Raw genomic sequence first — 26343 nt, 5'->3', positions numbered from 1 at the left:
ACTATCTCTCCAATGCTATTCACAGCGTGTTTACAGGAGGTATTCAGAGACCTGGATTAGGAAAAATTGGGGATAAGAGTTAATGAAGAATACCTTAATAACTTGCAATTCGCTGATGATATTGCCTTGCTTAGTAACTCAGGGGACCAATTGCAATGCGTGCTCACTTACCTGGAGAGGCAAAGCAAAAGAGTGGGTCTAAAAATTAATCTGCAGAAAACTAAAGTAATGCTTAACAGTCTCGGAAGGGAACAGCAGTTTACAATAGGTAGCGAGGCACTGGAAGTGGTAAGGGAATACATCTACCTAGGACAGGTAGTGACCGCAGATCCAGATCATGAGACTGAAATAATCGGAAGAATAAGAATGGGCTGGGGTGCGTTTGGCAGGCATGCTCAGATCATGAACCGCAGGTTGCCATTATTCCTCAAAAGAAAAGTGTATAACAGCTGTGCCTTACCAGTACTCACCTACGGGGCAGAAACCTGGAGGTGTACGAAAAGGCTTCTACTTAAATTGAGGATGACGCAACGAGCTATGGAAAGAAGAATGATGGGCATAACGTTTAGGGATAAGGAAAGAGCAGATTGGGTGAGAGAACAAACGCGAGTAAATGACACCTTAGTTGAAATCAAGGAAAAGAAATGGGCATGGGCAGGCCATGTAATCAGGAGGGAAGATAACCGGTGGTCATTAAGGGTTACGGACTGGATTCCAAGAGAATGGAAAAGTAGCAGGGGGCGGCAGAAAGTTAGGTGGGTGGATGAGATTAAGAAGTCTGCAGGGACAACATGGCCACAATTAGCAGATGACCGGGGTAGTTGGAGAAGTATGGGAGGGGCTTTTGCCCTGCAGTGGGCGTAGCCAGGCTGATGATGATGATGATTTGGGTTGAGTGCAGTAACATTTTATTTATATATTTGAAATAGATCCAAGCAATAAATTTTAGCACGAAATTTTTGCAGTCTATTTGCATAGTAAAATAATTTCTCGTCAGAAGCCATATGACAAACTGGACAATGGCTTCTTGAGAAATCTAGGGAATTTTTTATCGAACTTAGGGGAAATCTGTCTTCAGAGGTTGGCAGCACTACCTCATGGTCACATTTCAGCCCCTTGTCTGATGACCAATGCCCATACAACAGTTCCCGAAATTTCTTTTGTTTTCTTGTGATTGTTCAAGGGAAATGTCTTATCATCAGCCTCTATTTTTAATGTCCATTTAATGTCTGCATTTGGAAACAAGATAAAGCCCAAAAAGGAAGAGCCCTAGTTTTGAGCATGCCATAATGAAGGGTGCTGGATTAATTTTGACTACCTGAGCGTCTTTAACCTGCGTCTAAGTGTAAACACATGTGCTTCACCTCGCCTGTATTTTTCCAACCAGAGAGCTATTGTTTATTGCTTTTTTTTCTCACACGTGAACTTTTCTGGCTAATATCTCGGTTTTAGACCTGTTATCTCTGATATCTTGATGAAGGCTTGGCAACATCATAGGTCTGAAGATGACTTACATTAAAGGCACTCTAGCTGTTGCAGAAGTTTTTTACATTCAGGATAAAAGTATGTCACATATAAAAACATTCAAGTGTTAATGGGAAAAAATATTAGGATCTTTTTTAACAAAATTTGTTAATGTTGACTAGTATTGCCAAATTTGAGTGTCTTTAGAATGAGACAGTCATTAATAATTGCTAAGTTTCGCGGCAATGTCACCAAAGTTGTCGAGTGAATATTAAAGAACACAGGCATTTTGGAAAATGGAAGCTGAATTCAGCCATTAACTCTTTCGTTACCACAAGAAAATGGTAGTTTCTTTAGAGGTCTCTGAAAAAAATTATTTACCACTACAAACGATATTCCAGCACACATTGCAGCATAGCATATTGTACGTAATGAAATGCTCTTTCCGAAAACATACTTTGCCAAACTAAAAAATTGATTAGGTAAAACATAAAAATTCTAGAAAGCACCATTTTGGCTGCCAGTTGATAAAAACAACAATAAAAGACATGATATGTACGAACACATTAATATCAAAAGAAATTCAGAATATAAATTTCAAGGGTAAATAACCCAGGAATAGCGTCTGAAAAAGTAAATGTTCAGTACACTGCTGTTCTTCGGATGCAAAAGAAGAAACTAAGACCAGTTCATCGCTCATGCCATGCGGTGGAGCAGTTCCTGAATTTTGTGAAGCGTAGGTGCACTCCACACTTTTCCCACAAAACCCCTGTTTGGTTTTTGTTCATCTTTGCGGGCCCTGTAACACATATTGCAGTTCCATCTTTTCGGTATTTTCTGAAGCTGGTCCGATGAGAAGTCCAAGGAACATACTTAACCAGTTCATGTAGAGTCATGCACCTCTTCTGGGACTGATCGCTCCCAGCGTAGCTGGGCAACTACAAGATTATGCATCCGACAAGATTATGCATCCAAGAATAACAGTTAGAATTTTTTCAGATTGTCCTTATCACCTCTGAAGAGAAGAGTAGAAAGAAATCTCCTGCCGTTCTAAACTGTCTTGCGCTGATACATAATGCTGGGCCGAGATGTGCTACAGGTGGCGTGTACGGAAGTTTCTTTGTTGCCGATGGCAGCAGGTCATAACCAAGCGAAGTATGCACCCTGAAGATAATCAGTAGAGCTCTCAGGTCGTGCAAAAAGATCAGCAGATAAGCGCACACAAGGAAGGAGACCGCTCAAGGCCATAAAGGAAACTCGCCGGTGAACAGCTGCAGCTGTCCCATGCTGACTCAGAACATCGTTGCCTTCAGAGCTTGAATCGGCTTCAGAATCTTCAGAATCATAACTCTTGTCCTCATATTAAATTGAAGTGTGGGTGCAGCATTGTTTCGAGCACAACGCTTTTCTCGTGACGCAGCCACGCAGGGTGATGCCATGGGAGTGAGTTTACGCAGTGGCAATGCGAGCTTACACACTGGACACCTGCAGCACCCCTTGCCTGGATTTTACGAGAGAACTGAAACCGAAACTCTTTGAAACTGGTTCGAAAATGCAGGTCCACATGTTGGACATGCGACAGACTTTCAGGAATACGCTTTGCCAGAATAAAACGACTCGGACTCCAAACGTAAGCTCGCTAGTGAACGGCTGGCGCTATTTTCGGTTAATTATCGCTGTGCAGCACTGTCGGACGGCAAAGCCGGCGATATGCTTCTTGACTTGCTGGGGGTCATTTGATTACAAAATTTTGATGCTAATGCGGCGTAATCCTGAGCGGCATGATTTTTTCTCGAGCGCAGCAGAAAGTGACAGCCATGCCTCTTTTCGCTACGACACACACATAAGTTCGTAAAAAGGTCCATCAAAATCACAACATTGCTGGAGTGCGAAAATTTAAACTGATTCTGAAAGTTCAGGGCCTGTACTAACTACTGGATGGCCTTAAGTGGTTAAGAAACAGCTGCAACATGTGGAAATCGGCAATCTAAAGCATTAATCACCAGTGATCGATTTGATTAGGTGTGGTAACAAAAGAATTAACATGACGTAATGCATCTACTGAAACATTTTACATTCATCGAGCATCTGTGCAGACGTAGAATGAACAGCAGAAATACTGGCAAGGCGTAGAAGGTTCCTATAATGGAATATATTTAGAAAATAATAGATGGTGACAGCTGAAATTCTGCATTTACATCCAAATTGTAATGTTACAAACCCAGCACTGTTCAAAGAAACACAAGTAACCTGATTTTACCAGCATGAATAGGCACTCTGTCGATGTTATGCCTGCAAATCTAGTTTTTATCGCTCATGAAAGGAGGAAAGAATTCTGTGACCAATGCTTGCTCACGTTGTTCAGACTGATAACGACCACCTACATGATGTTTGCACAGGTAATTTACTGCATTGCTGTCCATTGTTCCACCTGAAAGCTCTGTGCTGTATTGATTTGTCTGAAAGCTGTGGGAAACAGAAGCAGTGCATTTAAGTTGACATGAACAAGCTCAGCTGTTCTGACATGTACACGATTCGACAGTTCAACTCTCCTATTATTTCCCTGCAGTGTTCGAATTCTTATCGCAAAACTTATTGCAATAAGTTTTGGTAATGTAATTTGCGGTTACATATGTGAACGGCCACCAATTGAATGTATTTAGTGAAAGTGCAGCACTCGCAGTGTTAAAGCCTGTTATGTAATAGGTTTTATAACAAATAAAAAAAGAAACATAAATTGTATGAGTACAATGTAAACATTGTTTGGCTTGGTGCAATCAATTGCAGCATGTGGCCTCTGTTAATTCGCGCTAGCAGGAGTAAACTTCAGAAGAGGTAATAGGGTGAGTGAGAGTTGAGAACAGCATTGCTTCATCATGGTGACTGAGCCAATGCACTGTATGGTCAATTTCAGCCACCTGCTTGTAGCTTTTACAATGAAGTGCATTCTACAAAGGCATTTGCTAAATAGCTTTCGTAACTTGATATTTGCTAAAATGTGACCAATTGTTCTGTCATGATGCTAAAAAAAGTCGCCAGTTGCTGAATAGTAATTTTTGTTGCTTAGTCAAGCAAAAATAAATATGAAATGGCAACACTAACGTTGACTAATGAGAAGCTCTTCCTTTTCTTTCTAGAATTATGCAAAGAATGTTGTCATCAATGATAACTTGGTAACTTTCATTAATTTTTTGTTGCTAGTTGCCAAATATCTTGTGTAATAATTTGTTGTAAAAAAAAATGTCAAATGTGTAAAAGTGTTCATGGCACATGCATTTCAGTATTGCGCATTGGAATTTTGAGCACAATAATAAACACACTCATGCATTTTGAGTTCTTGTAATAAATACAAGCTCAGCATATTGTTAGCTGGGTGCATGAGTTTGTCTAAGTGTTAGTGAGATTTTACAATTTATTGCTTTCCTAATTTCCATGTGAAAGTTGGCAGAATAGGGGAAGAAATGTTACGGAAAAATAAAGACTGGATGAAAATTGTCAAGAGAGGGATGCCTCAGCCTGGAGCGAATATTTTAATGAGGGGACTTCATAAACATGACCAAGACAAGTGCCCTTGTTCAAAAGTTGGCTGCGGACTGAGCCATTCTTTGTTCACCCTTTGTTGATTCTAACAGATTAGTGCACCCATTGCTTATCATTATTGTGATCATCATCATCATCGTAATGAGACAACTTACATAACCTGCATGACGAAGGCCTCTCCAAAAGATCTTCAGTTTCTGGTGTTCTGTGCCGACTGAACCAATCCTGTCTTCGCAGTTTTTCAGTGGGCTTATCACTGGATCTAATCTGCTGCTTCTACTGCTTCCCATGCTTTTCTCAGGTTATCTCTGAACTGCATATGCTATACTGTGTCTGCACAACTCCACCTTGTGTAACATTTTGCCAGCTGTCTGTGCACCTATCGCATGCTCAGCGTGTTCCTGATGACATGCCCCTGTTCTCTTCCCAGACCCGAACACATTGAGCTCCCACCAGCTGATGGAACTGGTGCGGGCAATCTGCCAGAGGGCCACTGAGGGCATCCAGAATGCTGAGCCATCGGCTCAGCTGTGCCTCTCCATTATTGCGGTAACTGATCACATGACTTCTCTGCTCTACACTACCTGGAGTCTGGTGCCAGCATGCAAGTTTTATGGTTACAAGCAAAACTCATTGCTAAGACCAGAGACAACTAAAGTGCATGACATGGGTGTTCTCTTATAACAGAATTTTTAGTCAGGTGGACCCAGAGTTTATGAACTAGAGATGGGCAAAACGGCTCCCTTCAGTGAGTGGCTCGGAACGGCTCAACTCACTGGAGTGAACTGGTTCATTTGAACGTCTCACTGGTTCACTTAAATCTGTAACCTGTAACCTGTGTTATGCCATGCGGTGCCTCTGCCCTGTCTTGGTCGCTTTTCTTTTCATGCTGGCTCATTCTCCCCCCACACCCTGCCGCATGTACCTTTCGTTTTTTTTCTTGAGTGCACATGCGATACTGGCAATCATGCCATCATGCTGCAGGAAAACAAAACAAAAAGGAAGTCTCATTACCGCACAACACATCATTGGCCTCGTTTTATTGACAGGCTAATGATACAGGCTCAGATAATGCACAGAAGTGGATGACATGGGCGACATTTTCATCACTGCACTAATTAGCACGAATAAAGACCAGGACGTAAACTGTACATTCATCTGTTGTCTTTAAAGACATGGAAGAATTTGTCTTTGAAGTGTTCTTGCACCAGCGCACAATGCGTGATCGGTGAGAGGAGTGAGACAACGTCTGAACAGCAGCAGGCAATGAACAGCACCATCCTTTGCTAATTAAGGCTTCTTCTCCCTTCGGTTGCATCGGGTGCCACACTGTAGGATGCGCACAAAACCAAAGGGACTGCTGCGCACACAACGAGCGAGTACGAGTAGCGGGAGTCTGCCCACACTGGCCGCCACTCGTTGGCAAGAAAACGAAACCAAGCAAAAGACCCGGCTCTGACAGAATGGTTCAGCACGGCTCACTGAACGAGTACCAGCTTCCTCTCTCCAAAATAACTGCTGCTCACTTTTTCTGAACCATGGCTCACTCGTTATTTAAAAAAAGTGGCTCGAAAGACAGCCGACTGTGAAGGGGTGGTTGCGATTCTTTGGAGGTAGTGTGGGAGGGCAGTTGCTTTCTTGCACCACTAATAGAAGGCACGGAAGTGGCATAGAGCAGAAGACCCGGCTCTGACGACACGGTTCGGCAGGGCTCACTAAACGAGCGGCTCATTGAATGAGAGCGAACTGGCTTCCTCTCTCCAAAAGAACCACCACTCCCTTTTACTGAACCACAACTCATTTGTTCTTTAAAAAGAGCGGCTCATAAGATCTGGCTTGCTCCTGAGTGACCCATTTCTAATATGAACATACAGAAGTAAAAGAAAAAAAAGTAAGCAGAAAAAGTTGAAAAACAGAATAAGTTGCCCACAGTTTCATCCAAAGGTTCAAACTGACACTGACTTTCTATCTTGGTTGACAAACAAACCATGATTTGAAGCATTTCCTCGACTACAGCGAGTGCAGGCGATTGCCACTCCTCAACTGAAGCTTACTGTGCTTTAACAATAATTTGCAATAATTGATCAGATAATCATTTGATTGAGGAACACGTCGTCGCTGTAAAGGCTTGTAGCAGGTGCTGAGTGTGTGACATTTTTGCTCGGGTATTACCAAGGGGCATTAAATTACATTTGAAGTGCAGTACCACCCTTCAGAACCTCTAGTCAAAGTGCGCTCTTGATTGGAGGACCATTAGGAATACTTTACTAAGTATCCTTGATTGAGTTGTGGGATTTAGCATCCCAATGAAGAATGTGCATTGATGGACACTGTAGTGGAGTGCTCTGGATAGAGCCTGACCTGCTAGGGTTGTTCAACATGCGCTATCATTATGCAGGAATGAAAGAAAATAGGAGAGGCGATGATATTACTTTTTTTACAGTGAAGCAGTTTATGCTGACCCTGTGCCGTCGTTGTCGGACTTTGCTAAAACTATTATCAACAATGGCTTGAATGTCATCTTTTTCCACAGCTGGCTCATTGGCACTCCTCGGCGCTACCACAAGTACGTGCTCGTGCCACTGCCCCCATGTTCGTCATCGTCGCCTTCCACAGCTGGCTCTGTTGCAGCTTGTCATTCCAGCATTTAAGGGGGTAGGAGGAGCCATAGCTTAAGGGCTTAAGGGTGTAAGCCATTCATTGTCTTATGTAATGGACAGATTTAACTTTGAAGCAAATTATTTCTGAAGAATCGCAAGCAGCAGTTCTGGGCAGACGCTGCTAACCACACCACCGAGCAAACTCGACACATCGAACGCAAGCGACAACGGCGGACTGCTATACTCGGAGCACGTGGCTGCCGGCACTTCTTGCGCCTGCAAAAAGTGTTGGAAGCCACGTCAATTGTTAAACCACTCCAACCAATTGCCAAAATGATTGCAGCGCTCGACAAAAAAAAAAAAAAAAAAGCACTGGGAGAACTGCAAAATAAAGCACTCCTAAAGTATGCTCACCATGCGAAGCATGCAAAAGTGAAAACGAGGTGAAAGAATGGCGAAACAAAATATTTACAATATAGACTGCTCGCGAAGTTTAACTTGCATGGTGTAACACTTGGTGTAATTAACACAGCTTTGCTGTTCGACCATCTTCACGGACTGGAAGGGGCGGTGATTACTTGAACGTGGATGCAAAGGCTCCACAACAGTACACTACACTACTACACACACTACACTACACTATAGTACCAGAGCCCATTTATGAATACATGGGTACGACTTTGTTTGCATGTTTATCATATTCAGCTTCTTCAGTGATGCAGGCACACAGAAGTGTACTGAAGTGCAGTGAAGATATCCAGTGATTAATGCCTGCAACTATCACTAAGACGTTCCTTAGTGTTTCTGGATGGCAGACGTTAAACAGGCCTCCCCGGTCTTATCAGTATTTTTCTTTTAAGTAAAACTTCAATATAACGACCACACATCCACTTTGCCTCTGCCACATGGGCACGCTGTACAATCGAGCTTGCTGTGCCAGCATTGCCGGATGCAGCATCAAAGCAATAGTTTTGGGGATATGCGTGCTGCCAGCATTGCACATGCCAGCTCTATGCATGGTCTCACCAATGGCCACACAAGTGTGAATGCCACTGCATTCGCTTGTCTGAGTAAGGGACCAAGAGGTGGCTAACTGTGGTAACATTGCTTCTTGCACTGCCAGTTCCTGTGCTCCTTTGTGAACAAGATGTGAGACTTCCACTCATCCCCAATGCAGCCAGGTTGGCTGAAACATTTTCTGCTTTGCTTGCTCCATCTAAGTGCATCAGCTGTATTGCGTGCCACCCCCATCGAAATGCAGCCACCGCAGCTGAAAATTGAGCCTGTGACCTCATGCTTAGCAGCAGCCATTCCACAAAGCATCCAGAGAGGCTAACAGTAATTGGAGGAGCCCGACTTCTGCCTTCTGGTGCAGTCCTTCGCTGAACATGGGATGTTGCATCGCTGTGCAATGGTATATGTCAGTGTGCAGGCACGCGCCTGCAAGGTTGAGCCCTATGAAACAATGCTCATAATTTGCATTGAGCTATCAATTGCTCTTCTCTCGTTACAAGAGATTCAGGCGGCACCTCTACTGCAGTCACTGCTCAAACAAATGTTAGATGCCAAGTTTGTATTTCACCTTGCTCACCCTACGAGGTGTGTTCAAAAAGAAACCGAACTTTTGAAGTAGCGCGCCAACTGGCAGAGGGAGCGCGCTGTGGCTACTGAGCACATGTAGCGGCAGGTTTAGACAACAAACTGCCATTTGCTGCATTTCGCTCTGACTGTTAGTTGCCGCGCTACAGCCACTGAAGTGAGCACATGAACAAGCTGTTCTTTGTATTGGTGCCAAAGTGACAATGAAGGAATTGGAACAACAGCGTGTGTGTGTGAAGTTCTGCTACAAACTTGGGAAGAACTTTCAGAGACATTTTAATTGCTTAGCCAAGCATACGGGGAGGACTGTATGAGTCGCACGCAGTGCTATGATTGGTTCAAGCGGTTTGAACACGGAAGAATGTCGGTCGGTGATGATCCCAAGCCTGGACGACCTTCCACATCCAGAGGTGATGACCACGTCGAGAGAGTTCGAACTGTGATTCGTGGAAATCGTCATTTGGACTGTTTGAGAAGTTGCTGATGAAGTGGGTATCAGCATAGAATCATATGAAATTTCGAGTGACAAACTTGGGATGCGTCGTGTCAGTGAAAAATTCGTGCCGCGTTTGTTGACTGACTAACAGAAGCAGACCTGCGTTTAAATCAGCCAGGAACTGCTCGCTGCTGCCAATGACGATGAAAACTTTAAGAATATAACAGGCATTGAGACATGGGTTTATGGCTATGATGTTGAAACGAAAGTGCAGTCATCGCAGTGGGTGGCCAAAGGTTCTCCTCGTCCAAAAAAAGCATGCATGAGTCGGTCAAAAATGAATGTGATGTTGGTTGTGTTTTTTGACTGTGAAGGCATTGTCCATCAGGAATTTGTGCTGCATAGTCAGACGGTAAACAAAGAAGTTTACCAGGGAATCCTAGCACGTTTGAGAGATTCTGTACGCAGTAAGAAGCCTGAATTGTGGGAAAAGCAGGCTTGGATGTTGCATCATGACAATGCCCCAGCTCACGCATCGCTCCTTGTCTGCGGCTACTTAGCGAAAAATTACACTCCTGTTGTGTCCCACCCACCATATTCTCTGGACCTAGCCCCGGCAGACATTTTCATATCCCCTAAGCTGAAAACTACCTTGAAAGGACGTCGTTTCTAAACTGTAGAGGAGGTCCAGGACAATGCGAGAAGAGACTTGTGTACCATTCCAGAAAGTGCATTCCAGGAGGCTTTCCAAAAATGGAAGAAAAGATGGGAAGAGTGCATTGCCAGTAGAGGGGACTGCTTTGAAGGGGACAGCACTTGAAATGTTGTACCATAAGCACTAAAGGTTTTACAGCAAAAGTTCGGTTTCTTCTTGAACACACATTGCATATAGTGGACTCCATTATCAAAAACTAGCATCCAACATGCATTTACCTTAGTTATATGTAATATTCTTGAGAAGAATATATATATTGTTACATGCTGACACTGGCAAGAAACATGTTATATGTAGTTTGTTATAGGTGATAATTTGTTGTATCCGTTTGTTATACCAGAGCCTCCTCTAACTATATTTCTGGGATGCTGCTTTCTTTCTCATTAGAGGCGCCTTGCCGAATTTACGAGTCGGAACTGTGGGGTAATGGTCGTTACCGAACCACTGGAGTCATGTGACTCCTGTCAGCGCAGCTTATCAGTAGCTTCCATGCTAATGGCTAACACAGGAAGCTGTGGTCTAGTGAGGCCTGACTTGACCGAAAACTGTCAGAACACTGGCGATGACAACTGGCTTCAGCAGCTGCTCCGTAAATCTTTCCTTAAGTCCCCAATGTGGAAGTGCTGACTATGCACTACAGAGGGTAACTTGATGGCACTTAATCCTTCCTCGAAATTGCTTTAGCCACTGGTCACGCAAACTGCTGTTGTGTAAACACACGGCCAGGTCTGTTTGTCTGACGGTGCGAGCATTGTGGTATGCTGCAATGGCACTTTACTAAGAAATACATATGGAGGAAATAGCATGAATTTTGTATGCATACACATAGATGGCAATGTGCGGTCGTCGTCTGCTCGAGCTTTACTGTCGGTGCGGTGGCGCAGCGGCCAGTGTGTTGCGAGCAAGGAGCGCTAGTGGCCCTACCAAGTGGAAAGGAGGAAAATGAAAAGGGAAGGGCAGCGGGTTTTTGGCTCATGTTGCAGGCATCTAGTTATAGGAGCTGGTGGTTATACTGGGGTTTCTCTGGTAGTTGTGATATTCCAGTACTTTCTGCTCAGGCTCTATGCACAATACTTATGGTGACTGTTCCTACACTGCAGAAGGAGAGAGGCGAGACGTTCCTGGAGAGCCTGCTAAGCGCCTGCCGTGAGTGGTTCAATGAGCGGGACCAGCTGCTGCGTCCGCTGGATGCTACCACGACAGTGCCGCGCCGCTGGACAGCCTACGTCTGCTTCTTGGCCGAATTGCTGCTGGGTCTGAGAGGTCGAAGCGGGAGCTGTGCCAGTGGCTCGGCCGGTGGCCGTGGGGCACCCACGGCGAGCCGCACACTGTGCCTGGTCATGCTGCTCTGTGATTGCTGCCACATCATCCTGCGGCCTCCCTCGCTTGGCAACCCAGCTGAGGTAAGCTGATCTTCTTACATAGCCCCTGAGATGCAAAAAGTTGCACACTGACTGTATCATGCAGCTGTGTGCCTTGCTTGAGCAAATGTTTAGAGACCCTACACCAGCTGTGGGGTAGCATATGATGTTAGCAATAGATGTTAGCAATAGATGTTAGCAATAGATGTTAGCAATAGATGTTAGCAATAGATGTTAGCAAATGTTTAGTGACCCTACAGCAGTTGTGGTGGGAGAACACATGCCCTTAAGTGCTACAGTAACGAGATCTTTGGTTTCTTTAGGACAAAATAAATGCTCAGCAGATTTCACTTAACTGTGGGGTGTTGCATTGATGAAAACAAAGTACAGGTAGCCATTTGTTTTCATCAAAGCAACACCCCACAATGCAACAAGTTATTTATTAAGGTAATCGCAAATAGAATCTGGAACACCTTAGACTTCTGTCAACGAAAGGACCAGGCAGTATTCCGTAAAGGCTACTCAACAATAGACCATATTCACACTATCAATCAGGTGATAGAGAAATGTGCAGAATGTTTAACAGTCTCAGAAGAGAACAGCAGTTTACGATAGGTAGCGAGGCACTGGAAGTGGTAAGGGTATACATCTACTTGGGGCAGGTAGTGACCGCGGATCCGGATCATGAGACTGAAATAATCAGAAGAATAAGAATGGGCTGGGGTGCGTTTGGCAGGCATTCTGAGATCATGAACAGCAGGTTGCCATTATCCCTCAAAAGAAAAGCGTATAACAGCTGTGTCTTACCAGTACTCACCTACGGGGCAGAAACCTGTAGGCTTACGAAAAGGGTTGTACTTAAATTGAGGACGATGCAACGAGCTACGGAAAGAGTGATGGGTGCACATGTAACATTAAGTCGATAAAAAGAGAGCAAATTCAGTGAGGGAACAAACGCGAGTTAATGACATCTTAGTTGAAATCAAGAAAAAGAAATGGGCATGGGCAGGACATGTGATGAGGATGGAAGATAACCGATTGTCATTAAGGGTTACGGACTGGATTTTGTGTTTTTTTTTTTGGACTGGAAGTGTAGCAGGGGGCGGCAGAAAGTTAGGTGGGCAGATGAGATTAAGAAGTTTGCAGGGACAGCATGGCCACAATTAGCGCATGACCTGTGTAGTTGAAGAATGGGAGAGGCCTTTCCCCTGCAGTGGGCGTAGCCAGGCTGATGATGATGATGAAAAATTTATATAACAAATGTTTCAAATTAGTCCTCATCATCATCAGCCTGGTTATGCCCACTGCAGGGTAAAGGCCTCTCCCATACTTCTCCGACTACGCCGGTCATGTGCTAATTGTAGCCATGTTGTCCCTGCAAAGTTCTTAATCTCATCCGCCCACCTAACTTTCTGCCGCCCCCTGCCATGCTTCCCTTCCCTTGGAATCCAGTCCATAGCCCTTAATGAGCATTGATTATTCAAATAATAGGTACACTGAAAAAGTTGCGACTTAGGTAGCCAAGCATGCGATTAGCATGTTTAATTATGTTCTCAGTATATAGAGACCAGCTGAGGTTAGAAGTGATGTAAATACCAAGATATTTATATGAAGAAACTGATTCCAACGACATGTTGTCAATGTAGTACGACGGTATGTTAGATGTTTTTGTAGACACACGTATGACTTTGCATTTGTTAATATTTAGCTTCATTAACCATTCATTGCACCAGTTCCCTCAATTGGCATAGTCCTGCTTAAGTAATTCAATGTCGTTAGCATTGTTAATTCCTCTGAAAATGATGCAATCATTAGCGTCATTGGAGCGTAAATGTTGTATCTTTGTCTTTCATCCCACTCTTGCAATCCCCTCATTGAGGCTGCCATATGAATAAATAAATAAATAAATAAATAAATAAATAAATAAATAAATAACTAAATAAAATATGTGCCACTCAGTCTATGCTAGTCTTCAGTGAACCTCTTTGATGCCGACTCGGGTAACTAGGTATGTGCCCCTGGAAATGTGCTGCTCTACTAGGACAAAAAAGATCCCTTAAATTTCTCTGGTGCTGGGCAGAAGTGAACCCACGTCCCACAGCTTCTTCGAGGACAGGTTTAGCAGGCTGCGGCACGAATGCACTGGGTATGTGCTGCTGTCCAGTGGTTCTTTCACGTCATCGCTTTTGTGAGCTGCACCATGCATGAGTGCACTGGGTGTTCGCTGCTCTGCAACCAACATTTCGCCAACTTGGGTCGCTGAGTACTGGGTGTGCGGAAAGCAAGGGAATAATTCTCAGTATTCACATGCATCAGCCCACCACACTTCTCGTGTCAGAGGCCGTGCGTGGACTTCGCAATAGCACCGCTATACGGGGCAGCGTGTCCGGAAAGAAGTGCAAGAAAGGAGCCCACCAGTCTTGTGGCGAGTTTCTCAGAGTTCGCATGCACAGGCACGCCATGCATTCCGGAAGCCACGCGAAGGCTTTGCGATGGTGCCACTAGATGGCACTGAATGTTGTTAGGGAAGCACGAAAGAGGAGTCCTGCTGCAATACGTGCCTCATACATAACTCGTTTTGATGGTGGCAATACATTGTCGCTATATTGATACTTTTAGTAGAATGAAGCGTGAAAGGCAGGACAAAGTTAAGCGAGGCAGATGGGACAAGCACTTTGTCTCTGCTAAGTGATTTATCCATGCTAATTGTCCGGGCCATTGATTCCATGTGCAAGGGGGATGGTACCAAGACAGACAGCTTTTAACATTTTTGGGGAATATCTCAAATTCCACTTCTACAATAAATTCAAATTTTGTACAGCTATTTAAATGTGTTTCTACTTCTTCCATATAAAAATTCAAGCAAGAAAGTTGAGTAGTATGGATATTATAAAAACATAAATGAAACACATTTGTTATTTGGTGAAGGACCATTTAAAAACATGATTCCTTCTGGAGTGACGAAAGTGCTCTCACGTCTTTCTTACAACACGGTTTTTACTGAACTAAAAGAAATAAATGACATAATTGCATTCCTGAAATAATTTTTTTTAGGTTTAACATTCTAACTAGGCGGCTTTTGGATAGAGACAGCTGTAAATAAAAAATAAGGTATTTATTGAAAAATTGTTTTTAGTTCAGTCTCTGCAATGACCACTGAGCAATTATTGATCGAAATTTCAAAGAATGGTCATTCATTGCAGGGAAAATATATCTTATGCAAGTCAAAACAGCGTTTTAAGAAATCTGGTGTTAAGTTTTCGCTGTTCGACCATCCTAGTATACACCTGGGTATCATCATCATCATTATATTTCTTTGCGAAACCATTTCTGGCTCTTGCCATGTCCTTCCTTCGTTGTTTGCATTACTGTTGAATTACTTTATAGTGAAAATTGCAACATAAACAATATTTTCAGAAGCCATGCCCACTTTCACGAGCGGTTATGCATTAGGGGCTCAATTTTTCAATCACTTGTGGTGCAACCACAAGTGATCTAGTATTTAGTAGTCTTACTTTTGAAAAAAAAAGTGTTTTGGACAGATTTTGTGCACCATTCCCCCCCCCCCCAAACACATTGCCGTCGACAGTCGTCGTTGTTCCAGCTTATGTGTTGTGTAAAAAATTTTACCTACCAGTTTAGAGCTGTTTGTTTAATCTCCTCTCAAATTTGTGTATCATCTTGTCACTCACAGTAATTTTACTGATACCAACAGAAAATTCCCAGTAGAAAAACTAAAACTTCCAATACAATATCAATAGCCTGAGATTATTGATGCCAATAGGTGTATTGGTTCTTTAAGTGTATTCGTCCTATAGGTGTATTGGTTCAATCGGCCTATTGGTCTTATAGACTTTTTGGTCCAGTAGGATTCATTGGCAGTGGTGACCATGCACCACGCATAATAGTGTGACAGAAACATTTTTACACCATGTTAAAGCTTAGAGTACTTTATTCACACTATGCATGCTAAACAAAAACCACAGAAAATCACTTAACCAATTATAAAAATGATGCTAAGTTCAGAATTACACTGGAAAGTGGCAAAACTCTGTTTGGAAAGCACTGACGCAGGTTCGAAAGAGCTTTGAATGAGTCCACAGAGAGCAAAAAAGAAATAAAAAGCTCACATCTACTATGAACCGCTAAAATTATCAGTAGCACACCTAAAATATAATGCTGATTTGTTGCTGCTTATGCCAGCTTACCCCTTCTAGCTTCGTACAAAATGTCACGTCAAGTCGCATCAACATGTCTCCTATCACAACAGGCAGTATATCGGCACTCTCGGCAAACTTTCTTAGTATAGATGAGGCAGCAAGCACATCCAAGGTTGATCATGCAGTCGGTCAACATGCATGCATTTCATAGGCAGTGTCGTCACAGTCATATTGTGGAGTTCAGTATGGCCACATACCTCACATATTCGCCATGCAGGTGACAGAACTGTGCCCCCGTGTGATTATGGACTGCTACCCGCCATGGTTGCTCAGGGGCTATGGTGTTAGGCTGCTGATCACGAGGTCGCGGGATCGAATCCCGGCCACGGCGGCCGCATTTCGATAGGGGCAAAATGCGAAAACACCGGCGTACTTAGATTTAGGTGCACGTTAAAGAACCCCAGGTGGTCGAAATTTCCGGAGTCCCCCACTACGGCGTGCCTCATAATCAGAAAGTGGTTTTGGCAGGTAAAACTCCATAATTTAATTTAATTATGGACTGCTGACAACAGCTCCAAATCAACGGCACAAATTCTAGCAAACATCACAGCTAAAACACATAATGGGAAGAACTTTGAAAGACAGGAGCTGAAGTGTCCACTGCCAGCACTTGTGGATTGTGGGCCACCTGTCATGATGGAAGGCTGGCGGGAGCTCGGAGTTTAGTAGCCCTGTCTGCTCAGCGGCACTTGCACGCCAGTTACGATGATTTAGCACAGTGGAATTGTATTATTGGAACGCTATCAACACTATACTGCAAGTCTGTGGGCTTCACCAGAACAACGAAGTGTAGGGGACTGCCGGCAAATCAAGTTAACGTCACATGAAACTGGTAGTTGTTGGTGCATGTGTTCTGTATAACCACCACCACTGCTTTTTTGAATTGTGCAATGAAGTGATTTGTCAAATTGCACTTTTAGGTTTATTTCCAGCCGCATCATTTATGTTTTCTTTCCCTATCAGTCCAACAGGAAACAGATATATAGGCAACAAATAGCTCCTGCTTAATGAGCCATATTGGTACCAAGCCAAACCTATTGGTCAAATAGCTCTCACTTGTCGGACCCTATTGGTGTCAATACAGGCCTGTTGGTCCAATAGGCGACAAATAGATGTAATATATCAGACCCTTTTAGTACCAATACGAGTTCTATTGGTCCAGTAGGCAACAAATAGAGGTTGGAGTCCACCTATAGGATGGTATTGGTACCAGTAGAATCCAAATAAAACACACATCAATCCAATATGTTTTCAACAGAACCAGTGGGAGTGCCCTATTGTGCCTGTAAAATATTCTCTTGGTATTTTTGCGAGTTGTAACTCGTGCCTCTTACAACTGCCACTTGCACCGATCACACGTCCTTTCGTCTTGTTCACAGATGGAGTGTCTGCGGTCAGTGCTGACGATCGCGGGCCGGGCAGTGGAGCGTGATGCCCCCCAGCGTATGGCAACCCTGGTTGGGCGACTGCGGGAGGCATTTGTCCAGCCGGGCCTCTCGGCTCAGGCGCGCAAGACCCTGCTCGAACTGCTCGAGCTGCACGCCTCCGGATGGCAGCTCAACCTGGCACAGCAGCTGTACTACTTCCCCTACACGAGCCTCGAGCACCGCAAGTGAGTGGCCGACGATGCTACCACAGCCCCGACCACGACGACGACTCGCCCGCTTTACTTCTTGGTTGCTGGAGAGAGAGAGAGACTTTGACATACCACAACTTGGCTCTGTGAAACACCAGGAAGTCTATTCCCCACATGCTTGATTGTAGCATCTTTGACGAGTCTCCTACTTGCTTTGTCCTTGAATCTCCTTGTCACTGCCGTTTGTGAGCATTGCCAAGAAGGGTGCGAGCAGTGTCCCACACTATTTGGTGTTCTCCTGTATGGCAGTCAGAAAAGGGAGAGAAAATGGAGAAGGCACGAAAGAGTTGAGAAAGACGACGTCAATATGAAACAGTAGCACTACATGAGTACGTACAGACTTCCTTACAGCTTGGGGGTGGGGGTCAGTTCATCAAAGCTAAACTCTTTTTGAGTACTGACTGTTTCCACACCTCTAACGGTTGATGACATTTCACCATGGCATTTTGGTGGCATGCTGCATGCTGGGTTAGCAGGATTTATCAATCTCGTAAGCAGGTTGTGGTACTATCGGGGCCTTTCCGTGTGACCATCCTTGTGTGCTCCTTCACGCCCAAGGTGACAAAGGTGAGTAAAACACTTAAAGCTGTCTTGCAGTGTACACCAACATTTTTTCTTGCTTTTTTTTTGATGGGTTTATTAATCCGAATCACGTTGGCAGCCGTTGATTCTAGTTTTGTTGCTTTTTCTTGTTAGCTGCGTACAATGTCCTTCTGGTGGCGACCACTTTGCATCGGTTCTGGGTGCCAGGTGCACAATGTTCCCCCATTTTTCTTGTGTTCTTACTATCAAAAACAGATAAGAGCACTACAGTTGAATTTTTACGTTTCTGTTATTGGTGTTTCAAAGTTCATATAATGGTTTTTGTTGTCACAAAGGAAGTTTATTTTATTGGGTGGCTTCTGTGGTTAGCTTAACTTGTCTCCTTCTTGAGTTTATGGCGTAACATTCAGTGTTGCTTCTCTTTGTGTTTTACTTTTCTTTTTCATTGCCCCAATACTGATCTGCTAGCGGCGTGCTGAGGCCAAATTCTCGCACCATGGTTGTTGTGGCTGTGAAGTCTGGTTGTCCATGGAGACTTAAAAATTTCCTGGCTGTTCTTGTGTATTTTTGTGCACGATAGTTTTAATGTGCGTGTCAACACTATTTCACCATTGAACCACACATTTGTCTTTCCCGACTACTTGGCTTGCCCTTTCATGGATGAAAAGATGACAAAGAAGTGCCATTGTAATACTACTCGTCGTGGTTAGACGTCACCCTTCACATCCCATGTTCCTGCTTGACATTGAAGTAGTCAGTTTTCCTGCATTGTTTCTCTGGCAGGAATGGAATGCTAATGCAGTGGACATGAATAGCCAGGCTTCTCTACAGCATCGAACTTTTCACCATCTTTGCTGACTCACAGCGCTCTCAAACCACTGCTCAGTCTGCAGTTTTGTATTTGTCACCATACCTGGTCGCGCGGGCAGAGCTTGTTGCTGCCACGCAGAATTGAACAGCCGTTCTCGAAGTAGTCACTCAGTATGCACTTTCAATCCTTGAAAAGTCCCCATCGCTCTCTGTAAGTATTGTGATGCATTCCTTGAATACGTGTGCAGGGAGAAGTGCTCAAGTGGACAGTTGAAATGTGAAATATTTCTGCCTACGTTAAGCACTGCATGTGATGGTCGTGTTTGGACGGAGCATTATTGCGTGAGCTGGCTCTTGTGACACTCTCTCTTTTTCGCTTCGCGGTGGGTCGAGTGCCATCAACATTTTAAGCGTCACGAAAGTGAGAGTTGTCGAGGCCACCCTCACTCGCAGGTCGAGCACTCCGCTTCGATTTGTGATGCTTGGTGAGTGTTTCACGTACTTGCTTTTCTTGAAAGGTGTCTTTTGTAAGTGGTGCTCGGGGTGTGGCTCTGTGTAATGAAATTCCGCTGTGCGGTCTTTCACCTGTTGTACCATTTGTGAAGCGCACAAGTGTGCCGGCCTGCCACCGAGGTAAGCTGGCACCACACCCGAGATCAGAATACTGCTGGGCAGGTGGAAGTGAACACGTCAGCTACTGCATGACACATGAACTCTGTGCTGTTTTCTCCCGAGAAATAACCAGGACGCAGATAGGTGCTCTGGACCCGTCTCTTCCATGTCTTTTTTTTAAAAATTCCTATCCTCCATGAAGTGTGAAGCGCTATTGCATTATCCCGAATGTTCTGTGGTTTTGCGCATAAAGAATATGTTGTTTTAGCCTGTTTGTGCTTGATAATCTTGTTGCTCTATACCAGGGGTAGTGTGGTATCGCCGAAACTTATTTACGGGGCATATTTTCACATATTTAGATCGCCTTCTGTATCTCTTTTGTTGCATTATTGCACCTTGTAGACACCCATACCTGAGCACAATTGCTAAATCGATGGAGTCTTCCAACACGCACCAATCTCTTAGCTTCATCTGTGACTTTGTTTCACATAGGAAGATTTCAATATTTCACAGATAGCTTCTTCTTTTATTTTATCTTGTAGAGCCAATGATGAACTAAGAGAACCTGAAAAGCTATTCATGTTTTGCAAGATCATGTATTGTTCACTTTGTGTCCATTGTGCTAGTGCACCAGGTGAAAATAGCCGTCGTGAACAGCCTGAAGTGATGACATGGATACAACAGGAATTGCTAGGGAGAAATAAAATTTAGAGTTGCTGCCATGTCCAGACAAACCCTCCTATGATCTATGTACATGTGGACAGGTTGGCGGCCATGACTAGATTTCTTACATCTTCTCGTGCCAGGGTTTTTGTGGAAAACATACCCTTGTAGATTTTTATTAGAAATTTGTAGCGCCATCAGCATAGCAGAGGTAGAAGAAACAGGTTCTGTCCAAATACTGAGACTTATCAGAAGGGATACCACTTCAAGGGATACTAAATACTGAAGTAATAGCTCTGAGGTACGTTTCTTTAAGAAGCACTGTCCAGTACGTAGATAATGTTACTGTATTAGGTAGCTACCAGTTTTCTCTCTCAGTAGCCTAGAGAACACAAGAAGGTGCTTTCATACATATATCAACACATCAGAGTGTGAAAAAAGCTTTTTGCACATTTTTCTATCTCTGCATGGCTAGACATTTCATTGAGTTCTTTCTGTTATTATCACCTTAAATTCCAAAGGTATGACTTGTGTCTGTATCACTTATATTCAGAGAAGTTGCTTGCTGTGAAAAGCAATCATTACAAAGCTAACTAACCAAAGACAAGGTGCAAGCATGAAAGCGTTTGTACAGAAGTACCTTGAAGGACCTGACAGCACTGGAAGGTTCTTTCTTTCTTTGTGACCAAAGCACCTTGACTAGGGTGAATGTTTTCACAGAATAATGTTTTGTAGTAGTATAACTAGTGCAAGTTTACTAGATAAAGTCAATGTTGGAATGATAGACCCACTTGAGAACAACTGCTGTTCTGCGTGTGAGTAGTTAATTCTAATGAGTAGGCACAACAGCTGCTTCAGAGGGCAACAAACTGAGTTTTCACTGCCCACGGCAGTCATGTTAGCTGAAAGGTGTACTGCGTTAGAGGGGTCACTGTACGTTTCGGTCATTTTTGCAGTTTATGGCAGTTCTTAAACATCTGCGTGCTTGTTTAAAACCTGCGCATGTGCGGGAAAGAAGCAATTGTTTTCATAAAGGGGCCTTGAACTTTACTGGTCATCTGTTTTGGAAGTTCCTGAGGCTTCGCATTTACTGCTTTATTTTCTTTTTTTGCGTGTAACATCAAGCTTAGCACCTTATTCTTGCTTTAGCTTTGAACAGGCCTCAAATATATGCTTGAGCAGCTGGCGCCAAGAATTTAGTCTGTTGTACTCTGTGGCAACTCTGTGTCGATACAAATCACAGAAAGATGGCAGCAGTGACGGCAAAAGCGTGCACGACAGACACGTGCGTCGGTACTACGTGCATCGAAGAAAAAAAAATACATGCTTGCCTCCATCCCCACTGCAGCTGGTGCAAAGCTGCATGTGCAAAAGTTTGGGGTCATGAGAGGTCGAACATGCCAAGGTTTGCTCATTTGTACGTCTGGGTAGTCTTTGAGCCCCAGGGGGCACACAACCTCCTGGCACAGCAGAACATGGGGTAAAAGAAATTTCATTTGTTTATATTGGATAGATTAATGCGTAAGATTGAGCGTATCTACTATTGGCAAGGTGAACGTGAAAGTTACTTGAATTAAAGAAAGAAATGTCAGTCTCTTGCACATGAATGTGCAAGGAGTTGCTTTAACAGTGTCCTTTGTATGGACAACAAAGCAAGTGAGGCTGTGGAAAGGTTAAAAAAAAATGCAATTCAACTCGTTTCATTTGTTGAACGGAATAGGTTGTGTGCCTTTTTGATGGCTCAAAAATTGCTGTAGACTGCATTCCAAGCTCGACTGTGCACAACTATGCAAACCAAAAAGTGAGTGACGAGGTTGCAAACGTTTTCAAGCTTCTCAATACTGCCTACCCTAACTATTGGTTTATGCTAGGTAGTATTCAAGGTTGAGGCTGCTCTTTGAAGTGCTTTATTCGTCATCTTACATTGCCACTAGTGTTGTTGTGTAATGCCCATCTTCAATATGCACATTTTCAGAATGGTATTTTCAATGCTGTCCACTTTTTGTTCGTTGTCAGTCACATTCTTAAATGGGTACAAGCGTTGTAGTGCAGCATCACGGAAGAACTTCGGGTGACATCTACTGCTAAAGAACACTGCTACAGTTCGTTATAAGCCATTTGACTGTTATTTCTTCAAGTGGCATTTGCGATAATAAGTAGCCTACTCCGCAATTCATGCATTCAATCTGTGTAGAGCTCCCTAGCACAAACACCGGCCATTCTTTAATTAGGTGCATTCAGGAATGAAATTGGTATGTGTCTCAGCTTTGCGACTTCAGATTATGCACCAAAGATCAAAGCTTTGAATGACATCGAAACAGTTCTTTTTAACCAATTTGCTTGCACGTCACGTTCGAGTGTCTCTTCTGAGAAATAGGAAGGCTTTTGTTAGATTTCGTAAGGTTCCAGAGCAGCCGTGGTGACAGTGCAGATGTCGCACTGCATTTTACCTAGACAAATTCTAGGGACACCCGTGGACCTTCCGGAGATGATGACTCTTGCAGCAAGTGAAGGAGAGGTGGAAAAATTGTACTTGCTTAAGATTCTTCTTTTTGTTTTTTTAGACTGCTTATGGGTGCTGTGTGTTTGCGGTGCTTTTGTTTCATGGGTGATCCTGGGCTCACTTATTGATGGCAGTGATTGCTGAGGCTTGTATCGCATTGTAAGAGCACTGCGAAAGGCAATGTACTGCTTGTACTATTTTGGAGCATTTCGTTATCGACAGCGCAGATGCCATTCTTGATAGCGAATGGTTGCAATGTCATCTCTTTCCACAGAGCAAATGCCGTCTGTGTTTATGCGAGTGTTTTATGTATTTATGCAAAGAAGCGTGCATGCAGCGTTTATTTAGTGTTTTCTTGTTGATTCTCCTGCAATTTTCTCATTTTTTTTTGTCTAGTTTTGGCGCTGTCTGTGATAAGCAGTCACTGCTTTGTTCATTTTTGTTGAAAAGAAAAAAAATTGAGAGAACAAAAATTATTTCACTTGTATACTTTGCTTTTGAATGAATAGAAAGCTCATTAACAGAACAGAGCCACTGACGACCTGCGTCTCAAGCAGCCAGGCTACATATTAATAAGTTGGGCTAGTGAAGTAACTGCCATTCTACCATTTACAGTGTGCTGTCTAATATTGATTGCATGGTTTTGAATTTGATTTTGACTTGTTCTTGCTATTTCTGTGACCACTTGCTTCGTGCACACTTGATGTATTCCAAAGCCTGGTTGGATGGAGTGATCGTATAATATGTATGTCATTAGTCCGTATGTGCCCAATGGAACTTAGCACGGCAAAAAATATTTTCATTGCATTTTACCACATGGTAGACATAGTTGCAGGTTTGAACAGTATTTGGCACTCTTGGACAAGCAGGGTTCAAGGGTGTAGTTCTCTCAAACCAGTAGCCATGAATGACACTTATGAAATATAGCGAGGAAATGTAAGCTTGTGCACTTTGATGACAGCAAGCACTTGTTAGTGCACCCTTTGTTCCTGTTGACAACCTGTCGGGCTGCTTTGATGTCGTAGACCGCTAGTGGCTCGTTGAACAGACTACTAGTCATTTTGTAGGCTAATCATAACATAAAGCTTTGCAGATTATAGTAGTAGCCGAGAGTGAGGCTTTGTCTACAGTGACACAACTATTTATTTCACTTTTCTGGCGCGATGCCAAAGACTAATAGAGAATTGACTGCTATATTGTTTTGCGAGCTGGTTTTATGTTTCTGGCGCAATGTATAAAAAGATATGTACGTTCAACGCGCAGCTACTAACCAGCGCACCAAAAAACTAACCTCGCAAGCAATGAAATCTACAGCAATAATAAATAAATGTGTATCATATACCTTGCCATAAAAGCATGGAAAGAGAAGTAACTACGGTGCCAATACTCTCAAGCAGTCATTTGTAGAATACTATTTACACTACTATACTGTTCTTTTCTTTCATCTCTTTTGTATACTTGAACAGTAATTAAGAAATAAACTTAGTAGTATTAAATACAAGTGTGTTGCCTTTAATTACTGAATCAATGGTAGTGAAGAAACATGTGAAGGAAGAGATAATGCTCACTGCTTGTCTTTCCTTGCTTTGCATGCATGTGAATTGCTGACCATACCAGTAATAATTGAGAAGACATGGACAACATTTCTTTCATGTGTACCTTATATGGAGCCAGAAAACTTGACTCAGAGAAAGATTTTTCCTCATGCTTGCACATGTGATGTTCGAGTATAAGCATAGGTTTAGCTTCACATGGCAGGGCCAGTTCTGCTAATGAACCCACACACTTCATAAGTTAGTGCAGTAGCCCTTGAATTTACTACGAGTTTTTTAAAATCCAAACCTTCCAAGAATCGCAATAATGGTTGTAATACCTTTGTCCGCATACACATAGCTGGTTAGGAAGTCGAGAGAATCACTGTATCAAAAATAGTCAAGTTGCTTCCAGTCCCTTAGCATGGTGGAGGGGTTAGGCATTTTTTTAACGATCGAAATAGCGAGCATTCCCCACGAAAGTACCTTCGTTAAGTCTCTATTCGGTATAAACATAGTTTGTTACATGATGATATTGTTACGTTGCAAAAGTCACATATGAAGATGTGTTTAAAATATCTGCAAGAGCGACGATGCATAAACAAGATGGCTGTCGAGACCGATTCCGCCTCTACATGTAAAATTTTCTTCTGACTGGCACCAATCTTGGTTGTGTTGTAACATAACCCCTGCCTGCAAAGGTGCCGTCTCGGCGCTAACCATAAGGGAAGTGAACTCGTGACAAGGTAAGGCTTCAGCTGGGACACATGCACAACGTCCGTGGGGACACGCAAGTCCAGCAGAGTGATCCTACAGTTCATATCGCCAAGGTGACGCAATATCGTGTAGGTCCCTGTGTAGCGCGGCAGCAGCTTTTGAGACAAATCGATGTAGTGGCATGATGTCCATAAGAAGACAACGGAGCCAAGAAGTCGAACGTTCCGATGTCGGCTGTCGTACCAGATCTTCTGTACGGCCTGAGACGCGATCACTGAGCCGGCAGTTGGCAATCCGGCGTGCCGTGTGAGCCGGGCGAAGACGTCTTGAGCATATTCAGTGGGAGTGTTGGTTGAGGAAGGAAGCAGTGTGCCAAAGGGCAAAGAGGGGTGGTGGTTCAACAGAAGCTAAAAGCGTCAAAAGCCAGTGGTCTCGTGACGGGACTAATTATAGGTGAAGGTCACGAAGGGCAACGTGCTGTCCCAGTGACTATGGTCGTCAGAAACGTACATGGACAGCATTTCTGTCAACGAGCCGCTCCGTCAGTCTGTTTGTCTGCCGGTGGCAGGCGGTGGAAGGAATTGTGCTCGGCTGAACAGGAATGAAGTAGGTCTTCAGCTACTCGGGACAAGAAGGTGCGGCTGCGATCTATGAGGAGCTGCCGGACTGCGCCGTGATGGAGAATGACAGAGGGTGGTACAGCTTGTGCGCAAAGCTCGCATGATCGCGTACCGGGTCGCGTAATCAGTCGCGACAACGACCCATTCATTGCCAGATTTCGACATCGGAGAAGGGCCGAGAAGATCGAAACCGACGCAAAAGAATGGTTCTGAGGGCACATCGATAGGGCAAAGGCGTCCAGCGGCAGCACAGCAGGTTCTTTTTGTGACACTGGCAGCCCAGGTAGCACAAGCCTGTCTAGAAAAAAATCTATATTTGGGCTTGTTCAAGTCAAAATGTCTGCAATCCGGCTTGTATAAGCTGAGCAATGGCCCTAGAACTTCACAAGGGCCGGTATTTTGTATCGATGCCTTTTCCGATTCTGTGCTTTTTCAGGCTTTTCGCGCTTGGCCAGTGGTCAGAGTGACGGTCTGCCCAGATTATCAACGGGATCAGGCGGCCGTGTGTGGTGGATGATAAAAATGGCATAGAATAAGGCATCGCTACAAAATAGCGGCCAAGCACTCCTGAAGCCAAGCTAATTAACGCTCCCTCCGTATTCGTCTTGGGGAAGTCTTGGCAAGCTGTTCATTAGACTAAGTGTGGAACTCAAGTATGAAGGCTTATTTTGCTTGCCCGAGAAAATACCGGGTGTTTCAGCTAACAATTTCAAACTTTTTAAAATTTCCTGAGGCAGATAGCACAATTCTACTCAATGAGCCGGTCTATTTG

At 43.7% G+C, this 26343-nt stretch overlaps 1 protein-coding gene across 3 annotated transcripts in view; it reads left to right on the top strand.

Moving 5' to 3' along the window:
* Positions 1-24203, top strand: part of LOC126526287 (MIF4G domain-containing protein-like) — a 160421-nt gene extending 136218 nt beyond the window's left edge. For all 3 annotated transcript variants that reach the window (XM_050174194.3, XM_050174193.3, XM_055068113.2), the window contains 3 exons: positions 5435-5553; positions 11455-11757; positions 17315-24203. In XM_050174194.3, the coding sequence (XP_050030151.1) occupies positions 5435-5553; positions 11455-11757; positions 17315-17551 (659 nt within the window). In that variant the 3' untranslated portion in view covers positions 17552-24203. The remainder of the gene's footprint in view (positions 1-5434; positions 5554-11454; positions 11758-17314) is intronic.
* The last annotated feature ends 2140 nt before the right edge of the window (positions 24204-26343 follow it).

Source organism: Dermacentor andersoni, chromosome 8 (assembly GCF_023375885.2).
Source record: "Dermacentor andersoni chromosome 8, qqDerAnde1_hic_scaffold, whole genome shotgun sequence".
In the NCBI taxonomy this organism is placed as follows: Eukaryota; Metazoa; Arthropoda; class Arachnida; order Ixodida; family Ixodidae; genus Dermacentor; species Dermacentor andersoni.
The sequence above is the reverse complement of the archived record's forward strand: the minus strand, read 5'-3'. Positions and strand labels throughout refer to the sequence as shown.